Source organism: Theropithecus gelada, chromosome 14, assembly GCF_003255815.1.
Source record: "Theropithecus gelada isolate Dixy chromosome 14, Tgel_1.0, whole genome shotgun sequence".
In the NCBI taxonomy this organism is placed as follows: domain Eukaryota; kingdom Metazoa; phylum Chordata; class Mammalia; order Primates; family Cercopithecidae; genus Theropithecus; species Theropithecus gelada.
The window spans coordinates 92,307,585-92,323,192 of record NC_037682.1 but is presented as its reverse complement, the minus strand read 5'-3'; the positions used below and the strand labels follow the sequence as shown (position 1 = coordinate 92,323,192).

At 38.7% G+C, this 15,608-nt stretch overlaps 1 protein-coding gene and 1 pseudogene across 3 annotated transcripts in view; both read right to left on the bottom strand.

The window, feature by feature from the left end:
• The window catches only part of CNTN5 (contactin 5), a 1,331,129-nt gene that overhangs the window by 18,746 nt on the left and 1,296,775 nt on the right, over positions 1-15,608 (bottom strand). For both annotated transcript variants that reach the window (XM_025357811.1, XM_025357810.1), the window contains 2 exons: positions 823-1,009; positions 267-379 (listed from right to left, as the gene is read on the bottom strand). In XM_025357811.1, coding sequence (XP_025213596.1) covers positions 267-379; positions 823-1,009 — 300 coding nt within the window. The remainder of the gene's footprint in view (positions 1-266; positions 380-822; positions 1,010-15,608) is intronic.
• On the bottom strand, positions 3,659-4,673 carry LOC112606876 (annotated as a pseudogene). The gene has a single exon (XR_003115701.1). The product of XR_003115701.1 is annotated as a replication protein A 32 kDa subunit pseudogene (transcript).

Sequence of the window (15,608 nt, the reverse complement as noted above, 5' to 3'; positions counted from 1 at the left end):
ATCATGCTTCACAGAGTCATCTTCACACTATATTCAGATTTTCACTACTTTTCCTACTCCTTCCCTTTCTGTGCCTTGTGCAGTTGAAACTAATTTTGACTACCTTGGTTTCTCTATCTATAGGAAGGCTATCCTTCTAAGATATAGATAGAAAATGAGAAAAAATAGGTTTGTTAATAGGTCTTTTTATGCCTTATTAATTTTCTGTCTTCATAATAACAACTTCGGAGATGAGTATCTATGTAAAAGAGTGAAGAAATACTGACCTTGTAACCTACAACTTCAGATTCGTTGGCTAATGGTATGACCGGTTCCCAGCCCAGAGAAACCTGAGAGCCTTGCTGCTCCCACCTGAGGTTGCTAGGTGCTTGACTTGGGGCTGCAAAATAAAAAGTGAACGTGAACTGACAAGGATTCTTAAGTACATTTCTTCATTTAATTCCTTGTGAGTATCTCACTGTTTTCTCCTGCTTAGTAGTTGGCTGGCAATCTAGGCTTCCTTCCAGCTAGAGTCTGATAAGGAGGGTTTTGCTCCAGAAGTGTCATTTTAATAGCTACTCTACTGAGCTTTTGAACTTGAATCCTTTTATCTCCCTTCTGTGTCAAAATCGCTTAGCCTTGTTTCACAGGAAGATAACCTTTGTCTACTCTGAATGCGAAATTTTCTGAGCTAGTTTTAGGATTCAGATCTAAGCACTGAAGCAAGACTATGAATCAAAACTCCCCTTTGACTCTGCTTATTATGCACCTCACATGGCTTTGAGAAATGTTATAAGATGTTTCCCCTTTGTCTGAAACAAACAAAAAGCCCAGGTCACTTACGGGATTTCTTGGTGGTTGCACTCACTTCACTGCTAGGTGGCCCATATCCAGCTCCATTGTAAGCCCTCACTGTGAAGTGATATAACGTATTTCCTTCTAATCCTGTTAGGATGACGAAAGACTCATTCCCTCTAGTTTTGACTGTTTCTGCTGCATCTTCTTGTTCCATGTCTTTCCAGTAACCAACCTGTCAACAAATTGTCATATGGCAGGTTAATTTTAAAGCTTCCTCTGTGCTTGTGGCTGCTTGAATTTTTTCTCTTTTTTGGATGTTGCTGGAGTCCACTCATAGGAAGAAATCACTCCTATATCACCCAATTAACAGTTCTTATTAATAAGGCCAAAATACATTCCTAATTACTGTCTGCTTTGCATCTGTGTAAATTGCAGCACTACAGCAATACTCAAAAAAACAACCAAAGCTGCTACCTTGCAGCCTGGTGGCATGAAGGAGTGCAAATGCATCCTGACATTAAAGAAGAATCATTCCAAGAAATTGGAGTCCTTTTCTCTCATAGGTCATCAGAACAATTTACCATTCAAAACCATGAAACTTCAAATGAATTATCTGAGTATGTGGCATCTGAATATTTCCTCTTGAGCTTCACATAAAGATGAATCACACAAGCTGTATCAGTTTAATGGAGAAGAGGTAGCAGAACACTGGATACTCTGGAGTGGTTTGAATGTAGAGAAACAGCATTGTCAGGATCTGGGGGTAGGGAGGGTCGAGGGAGGCAGAAAGGAACAGCTTTCTGTCAAAGCCCTTTTTATGCATTGAGATCATCTTTCCTGGTTAGGAGCTTATGCTAACTGGCTTCAGCAAACTCGATCCCTTTGTGAGACTCAATGACTGTCCCACAATTAAGCTAAAGCTTTACTCTGTTCAGGCACTAGAACTTAACTACCTATCAATGCAACAAAGAGTAGTTTTTTCCCCTCTACTTTGTTACTGTTGATAGAGGCAGGAGGCAGAGAAATTCTAGGCAGACAGAAATGGGTTCCCAGTGAAACTGCACCTTCAAACTGAGAAGCCTGAAAACCATGGCCTGAAGTGAGAACTATTCCTTTTTGTCCATTCTCTTCTGATTTGTTTTTCTGAATAATGCCTTTTTACCAATCAAATCTTGCCTTCTCCAAAACTACCTATGGCCCACCCCCACCATCCTGTGAATAAAAACATCCCACCATCAGTCAGAAGCAATGAGAGAGGGCTGCACTTCAGAGGAGAGACAGCTTGACCTCAGGGAAGAGTCAACCTAACTTTGGGGAAGGCAACCTGGCCTTCCCATCCCCTTTCCAGCTCCCCTCTCCACTGACAGCCATTTTCATTGCTCAGTAACATTCTCCACCTTCCCCATCCTTCAGTTCGTCCATGTGACCTCATTCTTCTTGGACACCAGACAAGAGCTCAGGGCCCACTGAGTGCAGGTACCCAGAAAGTCTGTCACACCAGCCCTTTGCCCTCACCAGTGGAGGGTAGTCGCCCCATGTGATGAGGCAAGGGGTCAACTGAGCTGCTAACACACAGCTGTCCACAGATGGCAGAACTAAGAGAGTGCTGTAACCCTCCCTCTGGGGTTTTGGGGTCACAGGCACCCTCATCTGGGCACTGCCATGGGCCCCACACAGAGCTTGCTCCTGTCAGATGAGCTACTAACACACAGCCATCCATGGATGGTGGAGATAAGAGAGCACTGTAACACTCCCTCTGGGGTGTCAGGGTTGCAGACACTTTCACCTGGGAACCAATGCAGGCTCCACACAGAGCTTGCTTCTGTCAGCTGAGCTTCTCACACACAGCTGTCTGGGGACAGCAGAGCTAAGAAAGCACTGTTAACATTCCCTCTGGGGCTTAGGGGTCACAGGCACCTGGCACCACCTGGGCACTACCATGGGCCCCACATGGAGATTTTTCCTGCCAGCAGTTGGACTGGCTGGCAGGATCCTGCATTTATCCATGCACGCCTGTTCTGGCTGTGGGGTCCCATATGGAACTTATTCATGTGCTTCCTCCCACAAAGGCTTGAATGCAGCAGGCCGAGTAAATGGGGCCACCCCGTCACAAGTCTGATGAAGGGGCTGAGAAAAATCCTGCATTATTGTGGTGAAGGTCATAAGAGAGTACTTTCCCCCCACCCCCAACTTAATTACTGTGGTGAAAATAGTAGATTACTGGACCCATTTCATCCTCCTTCGTGTTTTGTGTACTGTGGAGTCTAGAAAGCCAAACATGTTTTCCAGATTCTCTTTCAGCTAAGGGTGCTAATGGTGCTGCTATACTCTGTGGGCACTGAGAAGTTTAATTGGAATTTGGAGACATTCTGGAACATGTCTAGGATTGCCTCTTCCAGTGGTGACCATAGGAAGTCATTATAGGCTCTGATCTCAAGAATTAACATTTTGATTACCATGACATATTAAGGACCTCAACCAACCTCAGTGCTAGCTGAAAGCAAAAGGAACAAGAAATGGAAAGAAGGGGAAGGAAGTTACAAATTGCAACTACACCTTTATGAAATGAAGACCACAGTAATTAGCCACATTTTTTTCCTGTCTTTTGTGTGTTTTTATAAATGTTAAATTACTTGAGCCTCTTCATTTCTTCTGATATTTTATATGGAGTGTGTTATTGGTAGGTAACTTTCTGATGTAGTTCCCTAAAGGAGGGGCAAGCTTTCACTATGAGATGGACAAATTGACTGATGGGACTTTCTTTTGTTCCCTCTGTTGGGGAAAGGGTTAGCACATTTTCATTTATAAAAGAGATATTTGCATTATGTTAGTATGAAACAAGCTTATTTATAACTTCCTCAAGAAATTCCACCCTGATTGCATCCCTGTCAATTGCTCATCTCTTTCTGAGCTTCAAACAAAACAAAACAGAAGAGCAGTAAGTTTCAAAAGGATGTCGGTGGAGACCTTTTGTAGATGAAACTGACTTCTAGAAGCCACCTGGCCAAATATATGCACAGCTGGAGAAAATAGACTGTGAAGCTAGGTCCAGTTGTAAAATATCTCAGGTACCCAGTTAGTTCCAGTTATTCTGCATCTGTGGATTTAAAATGACCATCATCCACAGTAGAATAGATATGCCCCTTATTGCTCAGAAAATCCATAGCTTGCTTGATTGAGGATACAAACATGCATTTGATCTGGTTCTTGAGATCCTGAAAGTTCAATCCTTCAGGTCTTGGGCAAACCTTAATCAAATTCAACACCTGGTTTTGGGCCACAGTGAGGCCATTTGCTGGCATGAAGCTATTCCCACCAAAGTACCCTGCTTCACTCTTCCCTGGATTGCTGATAGGTGCTCTCCCTGCTGAGGGCTGGCTGTTCGCTTTGCTTAGTATCATGTGTGCATTGATCACTTCCAGAATATGTATGGTGAACCCATTCATATCCTCCAGGGACATGATCTTAAAGCTACCAGGCTCTTTTTGTTCTGAAAAGACCTCAGGTGGCCTGCCACTTTCACATATGTTTCTGGACGAACTACAGTGTTTTCACTGCTGGTATTATCTGTGTCAACCCACTGGCGAACATCCATGGGTGCAGCTGTCATGTCATCTATTTTGTAAACAATGTTGGTTGAAGCCTTCTCTGCATGTCTGATGATCCCCACAAGAGTGACTTGTGAAATCTCAACACTGCCAATTTTGAACACTTCATCAACCAAAGTGACAGAAAGCGTCAGAGATGCAGTGTGGGGTTCAATGTGCTGTACTTGGGCTCCTGATTTCTTTTCTGCTTAAGAAGCTGCCCGCGATCCAAAGCCTCCTGGGAACTGCATGTATTCACCGACTCCCCTATGAGGAGCTGCCATAGCTTTCAAATCCACTGTCCCACATGTAGTTCGTGATTCTTCGGGGAAGAGGCCGGGAAGGTTAGGTCTGGGGAAATTGCAGAACACCCCAGAACCGGGGGGCTGCCATACCACTCTAGTCACTTTTCTCTCCTTTAGTGATTCTTAAGCTGGAATTGAGGTTACACAATATTCACAAGTCACACGCACTTTCTAAGGTTGAACCTACTCTTCATTTAGTTTTTCCTCAGACGTAGATTTCAACAACCCATGAACTTTGAACTCTCTATGTAAAATCACTTGAAACCAAATTAAAACCATTAAAAAGATATCAATAATTAAAATTAGAAAACAGCTTATCATTTTAATACCTTCAAACAATTGTTTTCTTTGTGTATCACTTCCTATATTATTTATATATTTAAAATAATTATACTTTTTAGGTCCTGTTTTCGTTCTCTTATATAGAAATATTTTCTTATTTTAAAAATAACATTCTATCATATGCCTATGTACCACATATTATTTAACCATTGTTGTACTGTAAGGCATTTTGATAGCTTCTAATTATTGCTCTTTTAATTAAAATGCTGCCATGGAAATATTCATATTGCTCCTTTAATTAAAATGCTGCTATGGAAATCTTCATATACCCTGTTTCCCACATATTAGATTAATTTCCCAGAATAGACCTCAGAAAGGAGATTATGGGTTCCAAAGTTGTAAAGCCAGAAGGTCTATATGTGAATTTTACTTTTGGTATTTGTAAGCCACATATAATGGGACAAGTCAGTTAACCAGTGAATCTCTGCATCTTTATTTATATAACAGAGAAAATAGTACTTCTCTCAGGCTTGCAAATGATTTTTAGAGAGCTTCCCTGCTGTTTAACTGCTTGAACAATTGTTTCTTGATATTTTAACATTTCTGATTTTTATTATTTGTAAGTATAATTTTTTATCCTTCATATTATTTTGGTTTTCTGATTTTTATCTCAAAGATTATTTTTATTTAAAATTATAATGTACATAATATTATTATTAGTGGCAGACAGGAAGTATGAATTCTGACTCATCTAATACCTGTAGGAGAGTATAGAGACTAACCTAAATAAAGAGAATGGCCTTTTTTTTTTTTTTTTTTGAAACAGAGTCTCACTCTATTGCCCAGGCTGGAATGTAATGGCACAATCTCAACTCACTGCAACCTCCAGCTCCTGGGTTCAAGTAATTCTCCTGCTTCAGCCTCCCAAGTAGCTGGGATTACAGGTGCCTGCCGCCATACCCGGCTAATTTTTGTAGTTTTAGTAGAGATGAGGTTTCACCGTGTTGGCCAGGCTGGTCTTAAACTCCTGACCTTAAGTGATCCGCCTGCCTCGGCTTCCCAAAGTGCTGGACAGGTGTGAGCCACCATGCCCTACCAAGGATGGTTCTTCTTGGTAGACACTCCATTTTTTCCAAAGCTGATTCTCCAAGATAATAATTATTTTAACTGTGCATATAGTATATTTGATTTTCTGGTGTGATGATTCTATGATAATCATGTCGCACAATGCAGTTTCATGAGGTTATGAAATCTAAAACTCATGAGTTCTGCCATATGCAGCTGTTGATTACTGGGTGAGTTGTGAACTTTCCCCTACTTTTAAATTTTCATTCACTCATATAAAACCATTGATTAGTTCTTCCTATGATTTTGTCTTTGCCTATCCAATTTTTCATACTTCTTAAAATATTTTTTTTTGGAGCCATTTTAGAGTCACAGCAAAATTGAAAGGAAGATACAGAGATCTCCCATATCTCCCTGACCACTACACATGCACAACACATCATCTTATCAACTTTTTTTTTTTTTTTTTACTTGTCAGGTTTTAAAAAAAATTTCTAATTTTTAGTTTTCCATTTTTTTATTTCAATAGATTTTTTGGGAACCAGTGCTGTTTGATTATATAGATACGTTCTTTAGTGGTGATTTCTGAGATTTTGGTGCACCTATCACCCAAGCAGTGTATAGTGTACCCAGTGTGAGAACTTTAATCCCTTGTCACCCCCTACCATTCCCTCTGAGTCCCCAAAGTCTAATGTATCATTCTCACAACTTTGCGTCCTCATAGCTTAGTTCATACATGAGTGAGAACATACAATGTTTGGTTTTCCATTCCTGAGGTACTTCACTTAGAATAATAGTCTACAATTTCACCAAGGTTGCTGTGAAGCCATTATTTCATTCTTTTTTTTTTTTTTTTAATGGCTGAGTAGTATTCCACAGTGTATATACCACATTCTCTTTATCCACGCTTTTGGGCTGGTTTCATATTTTTGCAATTGCTAATTGTGCTGCTATAAACATGTATGTGCAAGTATCTTTTTCATATCATGACTTCCTTTCCTCTGGTTAGATACCTAGTAGTGGGGTAGCTGGATCAAATGGTAGATCTACTTTTAGTACTTTAAGGAATCTCCACACTGTTTTCCATAGTGGTTGTACTAGTTTACATTCCCACCAACAGTGTAAAAGTGTAACTTTTTCACCACATCCATGCCAACATCTATTATGTTTTGATTTTTTGATTATGGTCATTGTTGCAGGAGCGAGGTGGTATCACATTGTGGTTTTGATTGGTATTTCCCTGATCATTAGTGATGTTGAATATTTTTCCATATGCTTGCTGGCAGTTTGCATATCTTCTTTTGAGAATTATTCATGTTCTTTGCCCACTTTTTGATGGGATTGTGTATTTTTTTCTTGCTGAGTTGTTTGAGTATTTTGTAGATTCTGGTATTAGTCCTTTGCTGGATGTATAGATTGTGAAGATTCTCTCCCACTCTGTGGGTTGTCTGTTAATCTGCTGATTATTTCTATTGCTGTGCAGAAGCTTTTTAGTTTAATTAAGTCCCATCTATTTATCTTTGTTTTTATTGCATTTGCTTTTGGTTTCTTGGTCATGAAGTCTTTACCTAAGTCAATGTTTACGTGGGTTTTTCTGATGTGATATTCTAGAATCTTTATGGTTTCAGGTCTTAGATTTAAGTCTTTGATCCATCTTGAGTTGATTTTTGTATAAGGTGAAAGATGAGGATCCAGTTTCATTTTCAACATGTGGCTAGCCAATTATCCTAGCACCATTTGTTGAATTGGCTGTCTTTTCTCACTTTATAGTTTTGTTTGATTTGTCAAAGATCAGTTGGCTGTATTTGGCTTTATTTCTGGGTTCTCTATCCTGTTTCATTGGTCTGTGAGCCTATTTTTATACCAGTACTGTGCTGTTTGGGTGACTATGGTCTTATAGTACAGTTTGAAGTGAGGCAGTGTGATGCCTCCAGATTTGTTCTTTTTGCTTAGTCTTGCTCTGGCTACATGGGCTCTTTTTTGGTTCCATGTGGGTTTTAGGATTTTTTGTTTCTAGTTCAGTGAAGAATGATGGTGGTATTTTGATGGAAATTGCATTGAATGGCTAGATTGCTTTTGGCAGTATGGTCATTTTGACAATATTGATTCGACCCATCCACGAGCATGATGTGTTTCAATTTGCGTCATCTACGATTTCCTTCAGCAGTGTTTTGTAGTTTTCCTTGTAGAGGTCTTCCACAGACTTGGTTAGGTATAATCCTAAGTATTTTTTTTTTTTTTTTTTTTTGCAGCTACCATAAAAGGGGTTCAGTTCTTGATTTGATTCTCAGGTTGGTCGCTGTTGGTATATAGCAGAGCTATTGATTTGTGTATATTAATTTTGTTTGCTGAAACTTTGCCGAATTCATTTATCAGTGCCAGGAGCTTTTTGGATGAGTCTTTAGTGTTTTCATGTATACAATCATATAATCAGCAAACAGTGATAGTTTGACTTCCTCTTTACCAATTTGGATGCCCTTTATTTCTTTCTGTTGTCTGATTGCTCTGGGTAGAACGTCCAGTACTATGTTGAATAGAAGTGGTGAAAGTGAGCATCCTTGCCTTGTTCCAGTTCTCAGGGTAAATGCTTTCAAGTTTTCCCCGTTCATAATATTGGCTGTGGGTTTGTCATAGCTGGGTTTTGTTACCTTGAAGTATTCCCTTCCGTGCCAATTTTGTTGGTTTCAATCATAAAGAGATGCTAGATTTTGTCAAATGCTTTTTCTGTGTCTATTGAGATGATTATGTGATTTTTAATTCTGCTTATGTGGTATATCACATTTACTGACTTACATGTTAAACCATCCCTGCATCCCTGGTATGAAACCCACTTGATCATGGTGGATTATCTTTCTGACATAAGGATTTTTGCATCTATGTTCATCAGGGATATTGGTCTGTAGTTTTCTATTTTTGTTATGTCGTTTCCTGGTTTTCGTATTAGGGTGATACTGGCTTCATTGAATGATTTAGGGAGGATTCCCTCTTTCTCTATCTTTTGGTATAGTGGCAGTAGGATTGGTACCAATTCTTATTTGAATGTCTGATAGAATTCATCTGTCAATCCATGTGATCCTGGACTTTTTTTTGTTGGCAATTTTAAAATAATCATTTTAATCTCACTGCTCATTATTGGTCTGTTCAGAGATTCTATGTTTCTTGGTTTAATCTAGGAGCATTGTATATTTCCAGGAATTTATCCATCTCCTCTGGATTTTCTAGCTTATGCAAGTAAAGGTGTTCATCATAGCCCTGAATGGTATTTTGTATTTCTGTGGTATCAGTTGTAATATCTCCTGTTTTGTTTCTAACTGTGCTTATTTGGATCTTCTCTCTTATTTTCTTGTTTAATCATGCTAATGGTCTATTAATTTTACTTATATTTTCAAAGAACCAGCTTTTTGTTTCATTTATCTTTTGTATTTTTCTGTTTTTTGTTTCAATTTTATTTAGTTCTTCTTTTGTCTTTGTTAATTCTTTTCTTCTCCTGGCTGTGGGTTTGGATTTTTTTGTTTCTTCAGTTCTATGTGGTGTGACCTTAGATTGTCTATTTGTGCTCTTTCAGACTTTTTAATCTAGTCATTTACTACTGTGAACTTTCTTCTTATCTCTTAGCTTTTTTTTGTATCTCAGAGGTTTTGATAGGTTGTGTCACTATTATCATTTAGTTCAAAGAATTTTTAAATTTCCATCTTGATTTCATTGTTGACCCAACGATCATTGAGGAGCAGGTTTTTTTATTTCCATGTATTAGCATGGTTTTGAGGATTCCTTTTTGAATTGATCCCCAATTTTATTCCACTGTGGTCTGAGAGACTACTTGATATAATTTTGATTTTCTTAAATTTACTGAGACTTGTTTTGTGGCCTATCATATGGTCTGTCTTGGAGAATGTTCCATGTGCTGATGTATAGAATGTATATTCTGCAGTTGTTGGGTAGAATGTTCTGTAAATATCTGTTAAGTCCATTTGTTCTAGGGTATAGTTTAAGTCCATTGTTTCTATGTTGACTTTCTGTCTTGACCTATCTATTGCTGTCAGTGGAGTATTACAGTCTCCCACCATTATTGTGTTGTCATGTGTCTCATTCCTTAGGTCTAGTATTAATTGTTTATAAACTTGGAAGCTCCAATGTTAGGTGTATATACATTTAGAATTATGATATTTTCCTGTTGGACTAGTCCTTTTATCATTAAATAATGTCTCTCTTTGTCTTTTTTAACTGCTGTTGCTTTAAAGTTTGCTTTGTCTGATATAAGAATATCTACCCCTGCTCGCTTTTGATATCCATTTGCATTGAATATCTTTTTCCATCTTTTTACCTTAAGTTTATGTGAGTCCTTATGTGTTAGACAGTCTCCTGAAGACAGCAGAAACTTGGTTGGTGAATTTTTATCTATTCTGCCATTCTGTATCTTTTAAGTGGAGCACTTAGGCCTTTTACATTCAATGTTAGTATTGAGAGATGAGGTACTATTCTATTCATCATGCTATTTGTTGCCTGAATACCTTGTTTTTTGTTCCTATTGTGTTAATGTTTTACAGGTCCCATGAGATTTATGCTTTGAGGAGGTTCTATTTTGGTATATTTTGAAAATTTGTTTCAAGATTTAGAGCTCCTTTTAGCAGTTATTATAGGACTGACTTGGTAGTGGTGAATTCTCTCAGCATTTATTTTTCTGGAAAAGACTATCTTTCCTTTGTTTATGAAGCTTAGTTTCACTGGATATGACATTCTTGGGGGATAATTGTTTTGTTTAAAGAGGCTAAAAATAGGACCCTGATTCCTTCTAGCTTGTAAAGTTTCTGCTAATAAATTTGCTGTTACTCTGATAGGTTTTCCATTATAGGTCACCTGATGTTTTTGCCTCATAGCTCCTAAAATTCTTTCCTTAGTCTTGATTTTAGATAATATGATGACTATGTGCCTAGGTGATGATCTTTTTGCGACGAATTTCCCAGGTGTTCTTTGAGTTTCTTGTATTTGGATGTCTAGGTCTCTAGGAATGCTGGGGAAGTTAACTTTGATTATTTCCTCAAATACGTTTTCCAAACTTTTAGATTTCTATTCTCCCTCAGTAATACCAATTATTCTTAGGTTTAGTCATTTAACACAGTCCCAAACTTCTTGAAGGCTTTGTTCATTTAAAAAATTCTTTTCTATTTGTCTTTGAAGGATTGAGTTAATTAAAAAGCCTTGTCTTTGAGCTCTGAAGTTCTTTCCTCTGCTTTTTGCTTCTATTGCTGAGATTTTCCAGTGCATTTTGCATTTTTCTAAGTGTGTCTTTGATTTCCAGAAGTTGCGATTGTTTTTTATTTATGCTGTGTATTTCACTGAAGAATTTCCCCTTCATAATCTGTATCATGTTTTTGAATACTTTAAGTTGGACTTCACCTTTCTCTGATACCTCCTTGATTATCTTAATAATTGACCTTCTGAATTCTTTTTCTGGCAATTCAGAGATTTCATCTTGGTTTGGATCCATTGCTGGTGAGCCTGTATGATCTTTTGGGGATGTTAAAGAACCTTGTTTTGTCATATTACCAGAATTGTTTTTCTGGTTCCTTCTCATTTGGGTAGACTATGTTAGAGGGAAGATCTGGGATTAAAGGTTGCTATTCAAATTCTTTTGTCTCATGGGGTGCTCCCTTGATGTGGTGTTCTCTCCCTTTCCCTAGCAATAGGGTTTCCTGAGAGCTGATCTGTAGTTACTGTTTTTGCTCTTCCGGGTCCAGCCACCCAGCAGGGCTACTGGCATTCTGGCTGGTACTGGAGACTGTTTGCAAAGAGTCCTGTGATGTGATTCGTCTTCAGGTCTTGCAGCCTTGACACCAGCACCTGCTCTGGTGGAGTCAGTGGGGGAGTGAAGTGGACTCTGTGAAGGTCCTTGGTTGTGTTTTTGTTTAGTGTGCTGTTCTGGGGTTGGTTGGCCTCCGGCAAGGTTGTGGGGCTTTCAAGAGCACACAGCTTCAATCCTATAGGGAGGATGCAAACTTGCCCTAACGACATCTAGTTAAGTATTCAGGTTTCTCAGGCAGTGGCCAGGGCCATAGAGCTCCCAAGAAATTATGACCTTTGTCTTTGGCTACCAGGGTGGGTAGGGAAAGACCACCTGGTGGGGGCAGGGATAGCCGTTTCTGAGCTGAGCCTCTCTTTGGGTGGGGCTTGCTGTGGTGTTCTCTATTGGTTCCCTGTCCAATAGAGTTATAGTCCCAAGGGGATTATGGCTGCCTCTGCTGGGTCATACAGGTCAGCAGGGAAATGGGGAAAAGCCAGCAGTAACAAGCCTCAACCTGCTCTGTAGTCCTAAAGGCTGGTCTCACTCCCACCATGCCCCCATCCAACAGCACTGAGTTTATTTCCAGGCAGCCAGTGACCGAAGCTGAGAACTTGTCCCAGACCACGTGCCTCCCCATTGAAAAAGCAAGAAGACTCACAGTTTTTTAGCATCTCAGGGAGCTTTCAGTGGCGATCCAGTTCTTTCAAAGGGACTGCAGATTCTCTCGGCTTTACTGGTATGTTCCTGTGGTAGTTCTTGGAGCAAAAGTTCACATGCTGCTCTGTTCATCTGAATAGGAGCTGCAAGCTAGTCCTGCCTCCTATCTGCCATCTTCAGGTTTTTTTTTTTTTTTTTTAGCAAGGTCTGATATGGTTTGGATTTGTGTCCTCATCCAAATCTCATGTAAAATTGTAATCCCCAATTTTAAGGTGAGGCTTGGTAGGAGTTGATTAGATCATGGGGACAGATTTCCCCCCTGCTGTTCTTATGATAGTGAATAAGTTTTTAGGAGATGGTGCTTAAAAGTGTGTGGCACCTCGCACCTGTCTCTTCCTCCTCCGGCTATGTAAGATGTTCCTGTTTCCCCTTTGCCTTCTTGCCATCATTGTAAATTTCCTGAAGTCTCCCCAGCCATTATTCCTGTACAACTTGTGGAAATATGAGTAAATTAAATCTTTTTTCTTTATAAATTACCCAGTCTCAGGTAGTTCTTCATAGCAATGCAAGAAGGGACTAATACAAGGTCTCATTTTATTAGTCCTATATTAGTCCTAGGCTGGAGTGCAGTGGCATGATCCGAGCTCACTGCAGCCTGGATCTCTTAGACTGAAGAGATTGTCCCACCTCAGCCACCCTAGTAGGTAGGACTACACGTGTGCACAAACACATCCAGCTAATTTTTAAAATTTTTTGGTAGAGATATGGTCTTGCTATGTTGCCTAGGATGGTCTAGAACTCCCGGCCTTAAACGATCCTACTCCCTTGACCTCCCAAAGTGTTGGGATTGCAGGTGTGAGCTATCATGCCTGGCCTACTTGTTGGGTTTTAAAAATACAATTCTTAGCACTTATATTCAGTTATTTCTATATCTTTAATTGTACTCCATGATCACTGCTAACTCAACATTGTAGTCCCTGCATTTAATACACACCACTCTATTTTCTGCTTTTATTAAATGTAGAAGAAAAATCTTTTGATTTTTGCATCTTTGAGAGTAATTTTGTCTTTCTACTAATTGGTTTTATTTTTTAATAATCAAATTTTGTCTTTCCGTTAATCAGTTTTATTTTTTAAAAATCAAAATGCATATTGAAATTTGATATTTTACCAGCTCTTGAGTTCTAAAAACTTGTTAATTCAACTGTCCTTTCGAAAATATTTTTTGAATATGTATTATTTACCAAACAGTGTGCCTAGGGCCAACTGAAAATCAATGATGAATCAAAATAGATGAAGTCCCTGCCCTCTTGGAGTTACAGTCTACGTAGGGCCATGTTGAATAAATGATCACACACCCAAATGTAAAACTGGGGTTTTGACCAGAGGTTTATGGGAAGCTACATATTGATACAGATCTAACTTGAGGCATAGGACTCAGTGGGCAGGGGCTAGTCAGGGAAGTCTTCACTAAGGCAGAGCGAGTTACACTGAAGGCTGAGAGATGATTAGGAGTTCAGCAGGCAAAGGGAGAGGGAAGGCAGAGGCATCCTGTGTGCAGTCTGGAAAGAGGGGATGTGGGGCTGAAGACAGTGCAGTTAGGCAGATGTGGCAGGTGATCTGTGTGTGGTGCACTTGATGCTAGAATCATAGATGGAGCCAGATCTTGTAGTTGGCCATGTTAAGGAGCTAGGATTAGTAAAAACCAAAAATGTCCTATGTGCAAGTGTAACACATGGAATGCTTTTAAGCAGGGTGAGTTTGGGAGTGTGTATATGGCACCATTAAGTTTGTGTTTTGAAGAGATACAGCAGTATCAAGTTAGTTTTCATTTTAAACTATATAAATTAGATCCTTCTTTTTTAAAAAAAACTTCCTTTTGTTAAAAAGGCTTCCTTTTGCACTTAGAATAAATTCCAAACTTCTCACCATGGCTTGCAAGACTTTACCTGATATAGTCTCTATACTTCTGCAACCTCATCTTATATCTCACCTCACTTTGTCCACTGCCTTCTAGCAGAATGAGCCTCAAACATTCAATCACATTCTCAATTCAGAGTTTTTGAGCTTTTGGTGCCCAGTGACTGAAAGCTCTTTTCACAGTTCTCCAAATGGCTATCTCCTTCTTTTTAGATAGGTTTCAGCTTAACCAAGAAACCTCCTTGGCCATTTCTTTAAAGAAACCACCCCTCCCTTAGTCACTCTCTCTCACATCATTTTAATTTTTATTATAATTATTATTACAATTATCACATGAAATTATCCTAATGTATTCATGATTGCTTTATAGTAGCACATGGAGACACTCGATAATTTGTCTTACTGAATAAACAGTTGAAATATGAAGGGCAGATTGGAAACAGGTTAATGTAGATACAGCAAGAGCTTTTAGGAGACGCTGCTGGAGTCTCGGTCAGAAATGAGGATAGCTTAAACTAAGGGGATGGCATTGGATATAGGGATGTGTGTGGACCAAGAAATATTTAGAAGATAAAATCAACAGTCTTTGGTGATGGATTAGTATGGGAGTGACAAAGATGGGGCTGTTAAGATTTTAATATTTCTTGACACGTTGGAATTTCTCTATCTTAAATGTTGGAATTTTTTCCTGGGTGCTTTGTTTTTGAATTTTTGTTCACTTTTTTTTGTTACTCATTTTGTTCCATATATTCTATCTTCTTTGCAGCTCCTATTATGTACGATCCAAATCTATTCTGTTCTCCATATCTACCATTTTCTCTCACATTTTAAAATAAAATTTTATTGTTGATTTACTTTGCATTCTAGAATTATTTCTCAAGTTTGTACTCTGAAGCATTGGTTTGAATAGTTAGCAGTTCAAGTTTACATCTTACTGCTTCCAATGAATATTTTACTTACTTTGATTTTGATTTTCTTCCTACTCTGAGTTGCTGTTTAAATATAAAATAACTATTCTTGTTTATCTCATTGAGATCTAGAACTATATATTTAAAATTTTTCTTCCGATTTACACGAAAATCTTTTCTAGGAAAAGGAATTCATACTAAAGCTAACCATTTGTTTCCTTCTTTCAAAGGTTTTTCTTCTATGATATGTTCTCTTCTTTCAAAGATTTTTCTTCAGTCTAATCACCTTTGTATCTTATCTGACTGATCTTCAACTGTTCTAAAA